At 47.6% G+C, this 16,436-nt stretch overlaps 1 protein-coding gene across 2 annotated transcripts in view; it reads left to right on the forward strand.

Moving 5' to 3' along the window:
* Positions 1 to 16,436, forward strand: part of MED13L (mediator complex subunit 13L) — a 333,660-nt gene that overhangs the window by 301,345 nt on the left and 15,879 nt on the right. For both annotated transcript variants that reach the window (XM_032128437.1, XM_032128438.1), the window contains 8 exons: positions 2,139 to 2,359; positions 5,425 to 5,630; positions 7,917 to 8,860; positions 9,473 to 9,652; positions 11,261 to 11,484; positions 12,068 to 12,260; positions 13,865 to 14,312; positions 15,622 to 15,841. In XM_032128437.1, coding sequence (XP_031984328.1) covers positions 2,139 to 2,359; positions 5,425 to 5,630; positions 7,917 to 8,860; positions 9,473 to 9,652; positions 11,261 to 11,484; positions 12,068 to 12,260; positions 13,865 to 14,312; positions 15,622 to 15,841 — 2,636 coding nt within the window. The remainder of the gene's footprint in view (positions 1 to 2,138; positions 2,360 to 5,424; positions 5,631 to 7,916; positions 8,861 to 9,472; positions 9,653 to 11,260; positions 11,485 to 12,067; positions 12,261 to 13,864; positions 14,313 to 15,621; positions 15,842 to 16,436) is intronic.

Genomic DNA, 16,436 nt, shown 5'->3' on the forward strand with positions numbered 1-16,436 from the left:
CAATCTCTCTGCAAATCATTCTTTAATGCCTTCTCATTAACTTCAGCTGGTAATGAGAACAAATTGAGGTGAAGAAAAAAACCAGTCTGAAGGAGATGAGTCAGAGTTTTATGGACCCATAAAAGCTGTGCTGATTTACTCAAATGTAGAAGTCTGAAGTATACAGAGATTGGATTTTGACAGGTTTAGTTGATCCATAGCTTTTTAAAATATGCAAAGCTTTTTCAAGCATGACACACATGAAAATGAATGATGATAGTTGCCTGTTGCTGTAGGGTTGGGGGATTTTTTGTAATTAAACTTTTTTATGAATCTGCACTGCAGAATTTTGCTAAGTGGAGTGAGCTAGAGGTGAGAAAATGATGTAGTGTGAAGTTAAACAGATACACTCCACTTGTAGCTGTGGCCTTGCACCAGCTGTCGAGGTAGAGCAGTGTCTGTGGGGAGCTGAAGTGCCTTGTATAGCATCATAAATTCCTACTGGCCACCCTTCATTTTCACCTTCCTCCCTGTCCTCTCTCCAGTGCCTAAAGCACCTCTCTCTGCTGAGAAACAGGGAGCCAATCCAGCTGCCAGCTTGAACATTGTATTTTATACTAATGTTGTTGGAAAAGAATTTCTTCCATTGTGCTGAACCTGCTGTCAGCACTGATTCATCCTGTATCAGGACAAGACTAAGGTCTTAAATTCAAATATTGAAAGAGTGGGGAAAAGAATATGGACGGAGTGGGAATAATTCATAGCCCATTGTTTACTCTGCTGCTCCAGATTGTGAAGGACTTTGGATTCAGCTTGGACAGTTATTACCAAAAGAACTGCATTTTGAGAGGATTTCCCCTATTTGTTTCACTTTGTCTAAAGAGTTCAGTAGCCTGGTTGTGTCATTTCTGAGCGCAAAAGCATCACATGCAGGGCTGGCTCTGTTAAGGCAGAGTGGAGACACATCCTGAGGCTGCAGCATACTACACAAATGTTCTGTTAGTGCAGGTACTCACAATCCATATACAGTTGTAATCCCATCACTTATTTCTGCGTTTTTCTGTTAGTTTTTGAGAACAGTACTTCTTCTTACCTGTTTGGATTTCCACAACGTGGTGTTTACCAGTCGGAAATCCATCCATATTGATTTATGAATTTTCCGTCATCTTTAGGCTGCAGATGTTACTGAGCACAAGAATGTCCCTGTGTCCCATCAGCTTGGGTATGGAAATGGGATTGGGCATTAAATCTGTCAGAGAAAGTATCTAAGAGGAGACACTTGAGGGAATTCACCCTTCTCTAATTACAGTGGTTCACCAGTGGTGGTTTTGTTCAGAGAGGATTAGTCCTAATTCAAGTCAGGAAAATAGAGCATTTATGCTGAATGTGACACAAAATAAATTGGCTGTACCTGGAAGGAAACAGAATGGAACTGGGGAGAACATGCAGGACTTGGTGTGATTTGTGTTTGATTGCATTACAGTGTACGGGGCATCTCTGTCGGGGTTGGTTGTTCTGCTTAAAGAAGAAAAACAGCCAATGGATGATTCCATTACGTTCATTTCCTGAGAAGTCAGGGATTTTCCTGGCTTAATGTCTTGTGATGCAAAATGATATTTTTGTGGCTTCTCTGGCACTGGAACTTCAGGCTGCCTGGCAGTCTGTTCCTAGGCAGGACTGCCCGTGTTTGTGGCAGGAGCTGTGTTGCCATGGACCAAATGAGGCTACAGTGACTGAGTGGAGAAATCCAGCTCAGGCCTCCGGTTTTGGGGCTCGGTGTCAGCTCTGGCAAAGGGAGGAAACTCCTCTGTGACTCCTGAGAAGCAGTCACTGGGGTGAGCTTGGCATTAATGTCAATTCATCTCTCCAGTTAGGAAGGATTTATTAGTTGCTGGTAAACTGTACATTTGTTTGTCTGTCTACCAGGTTGTTGTTTCTGCTGAACAATAACCTTGCAGAGTATCCCTAGGAATTTGGGGAATTTATCCCTAGGAGTTAACTTTTGGTCTAGACTTACACTGCTGTCAGAACCCCAGTAAGTCTGGAGGAGCTTTGCTAGTTTTTAACTGAGCTCGCATTCAGTTGGTCTCTTCTGTTTTATTGAATTTCCTTGAGAATTTTTATTTTAATGATTAACTGTGTTGTTTCATCCTATTCAGCTGTGGCAGATCTCCAAAGGATGTTCCCAACACCACCCTCTTTAGAACAGCACCCTGCCTTCTCCCCAGTGATGAGTTATAAAGATGGAATAAGTTCAGAGACTGTGACTGCCTTGGGAATGATGGAGAGCCCTATGGTCAACATGGTTCCAACACAGCTGGCTGAGTTTAAAATGGAGGTGGAAGATGGATTAGGTAGCCCTAAACCTGAAGAAATTAAGGTAACATGCCAGAAATGTGGGATTTTTACAAACTCCTCTATGCACACTTTGATTTTTATAAACGAGTCCTGTGTAGTGTGTGTAGCAGCTAACAAATGTGAGCTGGACCCATGTAAAGAACCTGTCAGGCTGAAGTTGGAAAAATATTCTTTTCTAGTAAAAGAGCTTTTTAATTGTTTCCCTGATTTTAACTGTAGGCATTTTTCTTCTTGTAATCTTGTGTTTGTAATGGTTCTGGGTGTTCTCAGGAAACAAACAGTATTGTCTGTGAAATGAGCCCTGTGCCGAACAGAGAGAATGTACATGTATGGAAAAACACCACACTCCTGCCTAAGGAGCTGTTAATTGATGCATTTCTTCAAATAATTTCTCTGTGGCCCCTTCGCTGTGCCCCCCTCCCTGCTGCCAGGCTGGGCACACAGTGGGATAAAGTGGTGCATGTAGAAAGGCTGCCTTTATCTCTCTGAAATGTTCCTTTTTTGGTTAGGGTTGAAACTCTCTGAGAAAGCCCAGGGGTTGAACTTGCTCTGTTTCTTCTTCAGCTGATGTTACTTCACAAGTTTTAAGGCCAGATGGGACCATTCTTATCTGACTTTCTGTATAACACAGGTCAGGTAATGTCACCTAGTTCTCCTCTCTCGAGTCCTGTAGTGTCTCAGTAAGAGCTGTTCGTGGCTGGGGACTCTGGGTTCTCGTGACATCCCAGTGTGGCCATTTCTCCATAGCATCCCATGGAGGGACCCAGCATCAGCACCGGTGTACATTGGTTGTGTCATTGTTCCATCACAGGGTAGGAGCAGGGCAAAACCATCCTGCCTGTGTGCATCCTGCATCCCTGAACTTCTGGGGCTGCCTTTCGGCACTTTTGCCAGAAGGTATTGTTGCCATATTTCCATGCATACAGCCTGAGGGGTTTTTTAATAAAAAGTACGCTTTTTGTGTGGAAATGCACAGCACCTTGTTCTGCAGCAAGCTGCTCTGTACATGGGGAATAGCAAGGGAGATGCCCACTCTAACTCTGGCTTCCTGGTAGTCCCCAGCCCTTGATTTTGTAGCCTAATTTTTCTCCTTCAGACCCACCTGTCCCTCATGTGCCACAGCCTGTTCCTTCTATTTCAGCAGCCTTCTTTCTCCCCAGCACCACCTCCTTCCCTCTCCTTTGTGCCCATGTTGGAATTAACTGAACGCTGATTTTTAGGGGTCTGCATTGCTGAGCCAGGGACACACTTGGACATGGACAAGAAGTGGCTGTGTTGGTGTGAGGATACTGATGGATGCCTTTGTTCAGTGTAAATGATGTGGTTAGCTGTGAAGTAGGATATTTTCCTGGCAGCAGGAATAGCATCCCTCATGCAGACTGCAAGGGAAGCCCTGGCAAATCCCACAGGGTGACTTCTTCCACAGGAGCTTTCAGTTTTGTCCCTGGGAGAGGAGGGAGTTCCTGTCCCTGGCAGGAAGCAGGACAGCCTGTGGGACAGCATTCCAGGGTTGTGCTCCCATGTTTTGGTGCCAGTCCAGTGTGTCCAGTCAGACCCCGGCACTCCCAGCTCATTCCCCTGCCAAGGGCTGAGCTGGCAAGGAGCTTGTCCCAGCAGCTCTGTGGAGAAAGGGGCTTTGCAGAGGTGGGAGGGAATTCCCAGTGTCCCTCCTGAAGGGAGAACCCTCCTGGACACCAGGACATGGGGCAGGCCTGCCTTGGTACTGCCAGATCTCTCCTTCCTTCCTCCCTGAGCTCTCACTTGGAGGCACCTTGGCAAGAGACGCCTTCTCAGTGTGTGCTCCAGGGCAGTCTCTATTTCCTGTCTTGAGTTGGTGCATCCACAAGTTTTTATGCCATTAGAGGAGTCTGAAATAAGTTTTTTATAGGGTTTGTAAGACTTTGCCTTGCCACAAACCTTGCTGGTTTTTCTCTTTGGCTTGTGCAGTAAATTGTTTGTTTAAGAACAGGATAAGTTGGGCCTGGAAAAGAAGTCTGTCTTGGAATTTGTTGAGCTGAAGGTTTTTGAGTGGGAGCAGATTTCAGGGCATCATTGATACCAAAGATATTTTAATCTCCCTCACCAACCATTATAGGAGTATTAAAATACTTATTTTAATTCTGCCTGAGAACATTTCCAACAGCACAGTTGACTGGCTTCTGAGTGTGTCACAGCTGCTCATACACACCAGTGGGGGAAACAAGCACTAAACCCATTGCTGATCATTCTGAGAGCATGGAAGGAGATTCCTTGTGCTGAGCATTCCACAGCTGGAGATAGTAATCCACACATTCCTCATCTCTCAATGCTTGACAAGGTGCAAGGGAAAAATGCAAAGCTCTAATGAGATATTAAATATTGAGACTGCTGTTAATGTTTTCCTACTCATTTTTACTTTGCAGTAGTGCCTCAGAAGGACTAGTTCTGATCTCCTGAAAGAGCTGCAATAGCTCTAAAACTCTGGCTGAAGTTCTTGTCATCAATCTCTGCAAGCAAACCTGACAGTCACTGCAAGCCCAGCTGGGCTGAACTTCATTGATAGTTAATATAGTGTTTGCTGGATGGTTTAGATATTTGTATTTAATACTCTGTGTAATGATTGGCATGTGCAAAGTGTGCACTGTTATTGCTAAAGTGATGTGAACCCCCACGGTGGGGGTTATTCAGAGAGGCTGCCTCAAGGCACCTCAGGGTTCCTCACACTCTGACAGCCTCTCCCCACTGTCAGTACAGAAGTCTTGCAAAGATCAATCTTTTAAGTGCCTAAATGAGGTGCTAAAAGTTAGGTAGTGTGAAAATTTCATAGTGCACTACTGATGTTTCAAGCACAGCTTGTCTGAAATGAGCCTGATCCAATTGTGAAACCTCCTGCCATAAAGCTGTGCAGCATCTCAGCATAACCAGGAGCCTCAGCTGAGTTTCCTTGAAGGAACTGCTCTTGAATCCTTTGTAGAATGAATAAATATAGTTCATTTGGGGGGAAAAAGGTAATATTAGTTCAAACAGTACAATAGATTTGAATTAAAAATAAATATCTAAAGAGCAACCTGACCACATTGTTGTAACAAGGTCACTTGGATGTTACAGGATTTTTCGTATGTGCACAAAGTTCCATCACTTCAACCTTTCGTGGGCTCCTCCCTGTTTGCTCCACTGAAGATCCTGCCCAGCCAGTGCCTCCTACCTCTGAAGATTCCAGATGCCTGCATCTTCAGGCCTTCTTGGGCTGTTCCTCCGAAAATTGAACAACTTCCATTGCCACCTGCAGCCACTTTCATCAGAGATGGCTACAAGTAAGTACAGCCTTGGAGGAATGGAGTCTGTCCAGCCCATGCCTAAAGCTGGGTGTAACTAAAATGGTTGTTTGTATTAACAGTGCTTTAACCTGCAAATGTATTTTAAACATTTTAGGTTTGTCATTGACTGAGATCAAAACACTTCTGATAGCAGGAACATTTAACCCTGGCTTTGGCAGTCAGGGGTGTTACAGTATGTGTCCACTCTCAGTGCTTTTGAAAGAACAGGAACATGCAGTACTGAATTAATGGCAACTTCTGATACAGGAAAATATTGTGATTCAACAGAGACCACAAGTGTTGGGGAACAAAATGAATGCACTGAACCTCTCACATCTCTGCCCTCCCATTTCCATGTCCAGCCTCCAGCCAGGCTCCCTTGTGTCACTTTGAGCTCCAGCCTGGTGATCTCTGGTCCTGGAGATTCCATTTGCCCTTCTGAGGGCTCTGGAACTGTTGAGTGGGCCTGTGGGAGCTCCCCAGTGCGTGTTCCTGTGGGAGCTCCTGTGGTGTCCCTGAGCGGGGCCATGGGGAGCTGCTGATCAGACAGATGTTGGTCCATGTCCTGTCCTGTCCCACCCTTCCTGAGACCCAAAGAGGAGATGCCAAGTAGAAGAGTGCTGTGACATGAAGGGAACCACTGACATTCATTTTCCAAGCTTGGATTCCTCACTCTGTTCTCAGAAATGAGCAGTGTTTATGGAGGAAATTCATTGCTGGAGGTTTTGAAAGCTAGCAAGAATTTGCACCATTAAATTAATAAAATCTCTGAAAAAGCATAGTAATAGTACAAAGGTCTCCTGCTGCACTGCTTCATTTCTAGAGGAAGCAGTCTGTATCTTTAAACCAGTCTGTAAATCCTTTAAATCAGTCCTTTTGCAGCCCCAAAGGGTCCTTCAGTGTTCTCAAAAGAATTGCAAAGAAGAAATTGTAAACCCTTGATGTAGTGCCTAGGGAGCAATTTAATTCTCAGGTTTTTTCATAATAGTAACTGATGCACCGGGCCTGAGCTGGTTATTAATTTCAGGTATTTGTTGGGGGAAAAAACCCTTTCATTTTCAATCTAATCCAATTAGAGTGAGGATTATTACTGCAGGCTTCTGACAGAGTGGTGATTGCCAATCAGGGTTTCTAGGTCACCTTTTCTTATTAGTCTGAGGCACTCGCTCTGCTGCCGCTCCACAACTCCTTCAGACCCTGCTTCATTATTTTCCCCTCTCCTGCTTTGAGTTGGACACACCAGTTCAAGGTAATAAAATGATTGTAAGGAAAGGGGTCTTCAGTGTTTTCCTTTTCAAGTCACTAATGATAGGTGGGCATCCAAATGACGATAGTCCTTTCCAATAACACACAAAACACTATGAGGACAGACAAACACGGAAAAATCCCTGTTTCCCCTTCCTTATCCAGAGACTTACTGAGTTCTTACACTCTTTCCTTATTCTAATATGTAATCAACACATTACAAGAAAAGGAAGCAGGTTAGAAGTGATGTGGAAAGAGAAAAGTAAAGATCTTATTCTTTCATTGGCCCCTTATTACCTGTTTCTTGAATTGAATCCTTGCAGATGAAAGACAGATCTCATAGGAATGTACAAACTGTTCTGTGGTCACTTGAATTTGGCAGGAAATGACAAAAACAGAGTAATAAAACCCAGTCACAAATGGAGATGACCCAAAAATATGATTCTTAGCTTTACTGGACTAAGAGTTTGTAATGGAACGTGTCCCATTGTGCCGCAGTCTGTGTAATCCGAAATGAGGATTTGCATCTATAGAATCAGACATGGAGTGTGTGTCCATGAGGTGATACCGTGTATCAGAGCCACATGCATGACTTGTGACAGCTATTTAAAGTGGTCATTTCTAAAATAAAATAAGATTTCTGTCTCTCTGAAATACTTTCATTTCCACTAATCTGTATCTCTTCACAGATAGTGGTGTTTAAAATAAAAGCTACTGTTCTTTCTTTTTTCCCTAGAAAACTTGCAAACATCCTAAATCTTAACTTGATCGTTTACCTAGGGATTGTTCTCAAGAGCGTTTGAGTCTTAGGCCATGAGAATAATCTTTAAGAGGGTGAAGTGATACTTTTTATCATAATGATAAGAAACAGTGGTGCTTGTGGTGAGAATTCAGAGTTCTGTTGAGAGCCACGAGTAAAGGTTATGAGCGGAGTGTTCTTTACTGCAGTGTCAATGAGTCCCTTCAGGTTTCACCATCTCCTGGTATTTAAAAATGAACTTTGACAAAAGGCTCTCTGTTCCCATCCCTTCCCCGCAGCAACGTGCCCAGCGTGGGCAGCCTGGACCAGGACTACCTGCAGATGAGCACGCCCCAGATGAGCACGCCGGTGACGCTCAACAGCACGGCCCCTGCCAGCAACAGCGGCGCGGGGGTGCTGCCGTCCCCGGCCACGCCGCGCTTCTCCGTGCCCACGCCGCGCACGCCGCGCACGCCCAGGACTCCCCGGGGCGGGGGCACCGCCAGCGGCCAGGGCTCCGTCAAGTACGACAGCACCGACCAGGGCTCCCCCGCCTCCACCCCCTCCACCACGCGGCCGCTCAACTCGGTGGAGCCGGGCACGGTGCAGCCCATCCCGGAGGCGCACAGCCTGTACGTGACCCTGATCCTCTCCGACTCTGTGCTCAACATCTTCAAGGACAGGAACTTCGACAGCTGCTGCATCTGCGCCTGCAACATGAACATCAAGGGCGCCGATGTGGGGCTGTACATCCCCGACTCCTCCAACGAGGATCAGTACCGCTGCACCTGCGGCTTCAGCGCCATCATGAACCGCAAGCTCGGCTACAACTCCGGGCTCTTCATCGAGGACGAGCTGGATATTTTCGGCAAGACCTCGGACATCGGCCAGGCTGCGGAAAGGCGACTGATGATCTGCCAGAGCAACTTGATCTCGCAGATGGGAGAGGGAGCCAGGAGGAGCCAGGAGCCTCCCATGAGCCTCCTGCTGCTGCTGCAGAACCAGCACACGCAGCCCTTCACATCGCTGAGCTGCTTGGATTACATGGCCTCCAACAACCGCCAGACGCTGCCCTGCATCAACTGGAGCTACGACCGGCTGCAGGCCGACAGCAACGACTCCTGGGTGGAATGTTTCAACGCCCTGGAGCAGGGCAGGCAGTACGTGGACAACCCCACGGGGGGCAAGGTGGACGAAGCCCTTGTCCGAAGTGCCACTGTCCATTCCTGGCCTCACAGCAACGGTACGGGCACAGCTGAGCCTTTTGTCTCTGAATATTTTGTGATCTCTGTAAATCTGTTTAGTTGTAACTCATTTAATCTTTACGTGGGAAATGATAGGACTAAAAATATGCTAGAGATAAAGTAGATTTCTGGACGCTTGTGAATTACATCAAAGTACCAATAATCCCGTTGTCTTCAGACTTTGTGGCCTAAATTGGAAATGAGTCTGTGGAAGTTCACAAATCCGAAGCAAATTCAGGTATTTGGGGGAAGGCAAAATTAGAGGCCCTTTTTGCTTTTGGAGAAGGGTATAAGCAGTCAGCAGAAAATAATTGCTCTCTTTGACTTAGGGGGAAAAAGTGCCAAGGGAGGGAAAAAAATTATAAATAAATATTACCTGTTTGTACAGTGAAGATGCTTTGGCATCTTGTGGCATGAGCTGGACACTAGTGACACTGAAATGTGTGTGTAAAGGCCTGTGGTGACAGCAGTGTTTTTGACAAGTACCACATCGAGTGCCATCCAGCTAATTCGAGTTGTCCATATTCCGCGGGCAGTGTGCAGAGCAATCTGTCGTGTCCAAGGAGTTGCTGTCCCTCCCTGAAGTGATTGCTGCTCCTTGTCCCTTGCAGTGCTGGACATCAGCATGCTCTCCTCCCAGGACGTGGTGCGCATGCTGCTCTCCCTGCAGCCCTTTCTCCAGGACGCCATCCAGAAGAAGAGGACAGGAAGGACCTGGGAGAACATCCAGCACGTGCAGGGACCGCTCACCTGGCAGCAGTTCCATAAGATGGCAGGACGGGGGACCTATGGTACCTATACTGGGCTCTGTGCCAAGTCAGAGTGCAGCTTCCTAGAAATGGGCACTTTCTCCTGGAAATGTGTTAGGAACGGGGCTGTTCATACAGCCTGGGGTCATGGGGGGGTTCTTCACAGAGCTTTAAAGTGCCTCAAAAGGCCTTTGTGACACCCTGGTAGAGGTTTTACCCCTCCAGGTGATGAACATTTACAGGGAGCAGAAACTGTGGGGTGAGGCTCAGCCCCCCTACCTGAATGGGGGGCTGGCTCAGACCAAAGCAAGCTGGTACAGACATAATGGGAGTGGAGGGAGCTGCTGAAATCAGCCACATCCTAATGGGAACAGGGGCTGTGTGAGCTCTGCAAATCCACAAAAACTGGGAGTGCTTTCTCCACAGAGGTTCTCGTAGTCTTAATGAAATGTTTCAGTTCCAGTATCTCCTGGCTGTAAGTGACACTTCTGGAAAACACAAATTACAAACCAGGTTTTGTCTGTGCACGTTTGCAGAATAACGACGGGCGTTTCAATCTATTTCTTGCCTGCAATTTATTGCAGGCTTAACCAGTGCAGTCTGGTATAATTTTTCCTACAGCTCCATCACGCTTTGCTCTCTGCTGGTATTTGATGTATTGCTGCTTTCCTTGGGGCTGGGACAATGGGGGTAACTCCAGTTCCTGTCTAAAGCTGTTGTGCCCCACCAGGAGCACTTCTAATGATTTTTCCAGCATTTGAAACTTGAAGAGTTAGGATTTGCCAATTGTTGCCAGAGAAGAACACCAAAATTCCCATAGAGTGCAGAGCAGAGCCTTTGATGGAAAGTCAGTGAACTTTACTGGATGCTGACTTTTTAATAAAGTTGAATTATATTCTGCAGGAACTACTGGGTATATTTTACCTTGACATTTTCAGCAATATTTCTTCTACTGAGGCAGTATCTGGGAGACACCCTGTTACACTGGGTAATAATCCTCTCCTTGGGGACAGCAGTGCTCAGAGCACATCCTATGGAGAGGGGCAGGAGGCAATTTTTAGAATTATAATAACTTTGTGTAGTATTATATACCTGGGAATGAATTTCTCTAAGCATCAGTAATTTTGCATAACCAGGGGAGGTGGATGAAGAGCTGGAAGGTCAGATTTTGTGTGTTCCTTTTATTACTTGTGATTGAACAGGACCTCCTGGGCTGTGGTTATGGATATGACAAAGGAAAAACCAGGAGATGAAGCCTCGGGAAGGGCAGTACATGTGCTTGGAGTACACTGGGAGATGTTTTATTGCAGCTTTCTAGGAAAGTTTAAGTGGTGCTTGGATCAGCTCCCTCCACTTTGGCCAACAACTTTGATTATATGACATTTCTTTAGTACGATATAAATCTTCCCTCTCCTTTATTAAATATCTTTTCCAAGAAGAAGGGCTGGGAGCATGTGGTTTATCAGGCATGGCACACCCTCGATAACCATTTCCACTCCATGATAAACCTGCAGGACACTCAGCACAGCAAGGGATGAGGGATGTCCAATATTCCTGTAAAAGAACCCACATCCTGGGCCATCAGAGACCCACTGCAGCTAAACCAGGTATTTTAACATCTTTTCTTTATTTGTTTTTTCCCCTGTGAAGGCTCTGAGGAATCTCCTGAGCCTCTCCCGATCCCGACACTGCTGGTGGGCTATGACAAGGACTTCCTGACAATCTCTCCGTTCTCCCTCCCTTTCTGGGAGAGGCTCCTGCTGGACCCCTACGGGGGCCATCGGGATGTCGCCTACATCGTGGTGTGTCCGGAAAACGAGGCCTTGCTCGACGGAGCCAAAACTTTCTTCAGGGACTTGAGTGCTGTATATGAGGTTGGAAAGAGGGACCACACTGAATTATTGCTTCTTAGGTGTCATTGCCGCTGAAGTGCATGTCCACTGGGCATGGGGTTTAAAGTAACAACTATTTGAAGAAGGGGTTTTTTTTCCATTTTGAGGGCTTTCTGCACTTTCAGAGTCCAAGAATGCTGTTGGAGTGACACTGGGATTCTGTGGGCATTTTGGGGTGTTTGTTGCCAGTACACATTCATTTCACAGAGGAGGCAGCAGTGGCATTAACAGAGCTGCAGCCTCCCAGTGATGGCCCAACCAAGCCTAAAGAGCAAGGAGGACATTAAAGAAGCTGTTGCTTTCTCACAGTTGCTAGGCTGGGGATAAAAGCATTTATTTCTTTAGCATGTGCTCCCCAATATGTCAGATTCCTTTGTAACCTTAGTTTTGCTGTGAGTGCAGTTCAAGCCAACAGATAAATGTAGCCTGTTTTTTAAAGATACTTATTAAGAAGCCCCCCAGCTGTGTGCTGAGAATGAGGGGATTAGGCCACAAACCAGTCTCTGTAACTTCCTAGGGTGGTTGGCATCTCCTTACAGGTGTTTGTCCTTCCCTCCCCTGGCAGATGTGCAGACTTGGGCAGCACAAGCCCATCTGCAAAGTGCTGCGGGACGGGATCATGCGGGTGGGCAAGAGCGTGGCGCAGAAGCTGACGGACGAGCTGGTGAGCGAGTGGTTCAGCCAGCCCTGGGGCTCCGAGGACTGTGACAATCATTCCAGGCTCAAGCTCTACGCGCAGGTCTGCCGCCATCACCTCGGTGAGTGACAGCCCGTGCCTTGGGACATGGGGGGGGGCACGTGCAAAGCCACAGTGTGGGTTTTCTAAAGGTGCAGATTATGATCTGTTTAAAAATTAAAAGGGTATTACAAGGTTTTATCTTAATTTTTTAATCCTTCCATGGTAAATTTGCCTACTTCAGAAAGTTGCGTTTTTTGTCACTCTAGGGGTCATGTCAGAGATTCAAAAGCCAGTTCTTACCTTTTTAGAAAATCAGTTTGGTATAAGGTGTTTGTGTAGTACAAAGGTCACAGAATCACAGACTGCTTTGGGTTGGAAGGGACCATAAAACTCATCCTGTTCCATCCCCTGGGACACCTTCCACCAGACCAGGTTGCTCCAAGTCCTCTGCGATCTGGCTCTGAATACTTGCAGGGATGGGGCAGGTGTTCCACACAAGACTGGAGGTGCCCATGGATCTGGTTTATTGCTGCTGACACATCTCATCACAGCCACGTGACAGAGCCGTGTCACGGTGCCCTCCAGTGTAAGGTGTATTTATAGGAGAGAGGAGGTCCCTGGGACTCTGCAGAGGCAATGAGTTAACACGGGGAGAAGAGAAAGTGCTGGAATCCTTGGTGCCTGGGGCCTCAGTCTGCTCTGTGTGGACCCTTGGAACCACAGGACCCTGAAGGCACCTTTGCCTCTGGACCTCATGCTGGCTTATTTCTCTCCTGAAACAGTGACACTTTAAACAGATCAGTCTGGTTGTTTTTGTTATGGCACCCTGCCCTGTTTGTTCTGTATTACAGCAACGTCAGGAGTGCTTGTTTGGTGAGGGAGTGTGGAACCTGAGAGTGTGGAAGGGTGTAACATCTGCTGGGGCAGGATCACTGACTGCTGCTGGCTGAGTCCCTGCAGTTACCTGATTTCATCTGGGGACAGACACGGTTGTCTTCTCCCAGCATGGGTCCAGAGTCAACATATATTGTGTATGTGACTGAGAATTGGGATCTTAGCATGAGACACAGGAATTATGGCAAGGGGAGAAATTATTACAACACTACTGAAGTACCTCAGGCTTCCCTGCAGAAAGAGGCACCGTGTGTACAGTCAGATGAGGAATTGGGCTGCTCAGTTCACATCTGAGGTGTCTGGCAGGGGCAGCATTGGGAACTTCCCTGCTGGTGATTTACCACCTCGGAGAGCAAATAAATAATAAATATTCATTTATCACTGTGGTATGTCACAGTAGAAATAACTACGTTAAAGTTTGCCATGATTGTAGCTCAGATATAAATGACTCTAAGGTTTCCAACCTGACAGAGATAACCTGGCAGAGATTGCAGAGCTGAGCACTGTACAATGCTGTTATTACCACACAGTCTGGCCAGAGATCAGAACGTGTCAGTACCAGCTTCACAAAGCCCTGCAAAGTCAGTCCTGGCTTTAAAGACAATTGATCAGTTTGAACTGAAACCCTGAGGAATGGATTCCAAAGCAAACACGGGTTATGGAGATTCCGTTCTCTTAGCATTTGTATACTCTTAGAACGTTCTAAAAGTGCAGGGAATGTCGTCCGAGTTGCAGATTGATGCAGGTTCCTTTGATCTGTCATTAATCCCTCTTTCCATGCCATTCCAGCACCTTACTTGGCCACCCTGCAGCTGGACAGCAGCCTCCTGCTGCCCCCCAAGTACCAAACGCCGGCTCCGAGCCAGCCGCAGGCAGCTCCCGGGAGCTCGGGAGCAGCTCCCTCCAGCTCCTCCTCGTGTCTCTCGGCCGCCGCCGGGGCCCCCGCCCCGGGCAGCTCCTTCAGCTCCACGCCCAGCGCGGGCGCCACGAGCCTTCCGGCCGGGAGCGCCTCCTCCTCGGGCTCCTCGGTGCCGCAGCTGTCCGCGTCCTCTGCCACGCCCGGCGCCAGCCAGATGGGCACCTCCTCCACGCCGGGCTTCAGCGGCAACGCCGGCTCGGGCCAGAGCAGCGGCGCCGCGGGGGGCACGGCCGAGCGCTCGCAGGGCAGCGCGGGCCCCGGCGCGGACACCGAGCCGGGCCCCAGCCTTCCGCAGCAGCAGCAGGAGGGACAGGAAGGGTAAGGGAAGCGCTCACGCGGCTCGGAGTGCTGCTCACTAACCCCCTGTCCTGCGCGCAGCCAGCCTCTGAGCCTTAGGGAAGCCCTTCAAAGGAGAGGCCCCTCGGACAGGTGCAGCGCAGCCCAGCAGGTAGGAGCGGGGCAGGGCCTGCTCCTGTGTAAAGCAGTCACTGACAAAGGGGAGCTGGAAAAAACACCCCTCCCCTTTTTCAGCACAAGAATCCCAGCCTGGTTCAGCTGCATGGATGTGGAGCTGCCTTAGGACCTTCCACCTGGCCTGCCCCTGCAGCACCAGGAGCGCATGGGCTGTGTCAGGTCCTGTGCCAGACCTGTACCCCATAGTACCCCATGGAGCTGAGTGCTTCTTGCTCCATCACACCTGCAACATTAACAGATGCAAAATGCAAGCCATGGATTTTTTTTCCCCTAATTTTCTTGCATTGCAGGTGTTGTTTTGCAAGCAGGCACACTGTGAGGTCAGGAGACACGATTGTAGTCCTGTTACTTTAAAATAAATTTGGGTAGCACAACGTTTTTAAAGACTTCATTATGAATAGCCATCCATCACATAAAAATTAAGAAAAAGTTTTTTAGCATTGTACATAAGTAACTTCCTGAGGCAGCATGTTTTTCATTACTCTCATAATAATGCACATTGCTGATAGTCCTGGTGTGTGTTATGGAGAGGGAAAAGCCCACATCCTGCTGTAGCTGGGCTTGTCCTTGAGACATCTGTTCCCTGATCTGTGCAAAACACCCTGTGAGCAGCTGCAGGGGCTTCTGACAGAGCCGGAGCTGCTTTGATCACTTACAGATGTTGAGCCTCTCTCTCCTGGCTGAGGCATGGGAGGAGCATTTTACCAAGTAAGAAATAGTTGCTCCTGTTACCAGTGGAGCCTTCCCCGGACCTGAGCAGGATTCCAGGCCCCATGAATTGCTGTGGCACTTCTGAATTCCTGCTCTCCCCCTTCCACTTCTCCCAAAAGCAGACCCTGAACTGCACCAAAACCCAGACGTGCACCTACATGAAAACACACAGAGCTAATAGTAGGCAGCTTTTCCATCTTCTTCAGGCATCATCTGGTCTGACTGCATTCAGTGAGATGCCGTCAGACTGTACGGTACCTTTAGTGCCTAATTAACCCCAGCTATTTTGGATTAGGAGCTGCTCTGAGCACAGCTCATCTCAATCCCATCCTCCTGGGTTTTAGTTTTGCTCCTGGATGTGAGAATTGCTCATGCTTTCCTTCCCCCTGGCTCAGCCTGGCCCCAGACGCAGGCAGTACTCACCCCGTGGCTCTCCCCCCAGCACGTCGGAGCGGGAGCGGATCGGGATCCCCACGGAGCCGGACGCTGCAGACAGCAACGCCTACCCCCCCGCCGTGGTCATCTACATGGTGGACCCCTTCACCTACACTGCCGACGAGGAGTCTGCCTCCACCAACTTCTGGCTCCTGAGCCTCATGAGATGCTACACAGAAATGTTGGACAACTTGCCTGAGAATATGAGGAATTCTTTCATTCTCCAGGTAATTCTGCCTTCCTCTGTACCCTCTGTCGCAGCACACCTGTGATGCGGACACTGTGCTAAAAGAGAGAAATGGGAGATAATACATAAAATGGAGGTGTTATTTACAAATTATTTTGTTGACAGTGCAAGTCTGTGTATTTAAACAACCCCTTGATATTTTGATGAGGAAATTAATTAGAGCAGCCACAGAATCCCTGCATTGAATCTGCCCCATGCTTCCTGGAGAGGGATTTCAGTTATTTAAGTTGCAACTTGAGTAGTCATTGCCAGAACTGGCCTTTTGCTCCTTTGATTACTTTACATGTTGGGTTGTCTGCTGTTTATAGTCCCCTGATTTCTACTGTTTAATCCAAAAGAAGTACGTGAAACCAGACATTTAATGTATAATATAACTATTGTATTGGTATAAAAAATAATTTCTTAAATAGCTTCTTAAAAATAGTTTACCATGTAACTTGGTATATAAAAAGTTACTTACTATGGAATTGCTGAAGAACTGAATTTGTGCAGCCAGAGGCAGCTCCTGGCTTCTTGCCCAGGCTGGCTGCATTTTGCAAGGCCTCCTCTGTCACAGAGGCTGAGCCCCAATAAAT

The sequence above is a fragment of the Corvus moneduloides genome, chromosome 18, assembly GCF_009650955.1.
Source record: "Corvus moneduloides isolate bCorMon1 chromosome 18, bCorMon1.pri, whole genome shotgun sequence".
NCBI classification, from domain to species: Eukaryota; Metazoa; Chordata; class Aves; order Passeriformes; family Corvidae; genus Corvus; species Corvus moneduloides.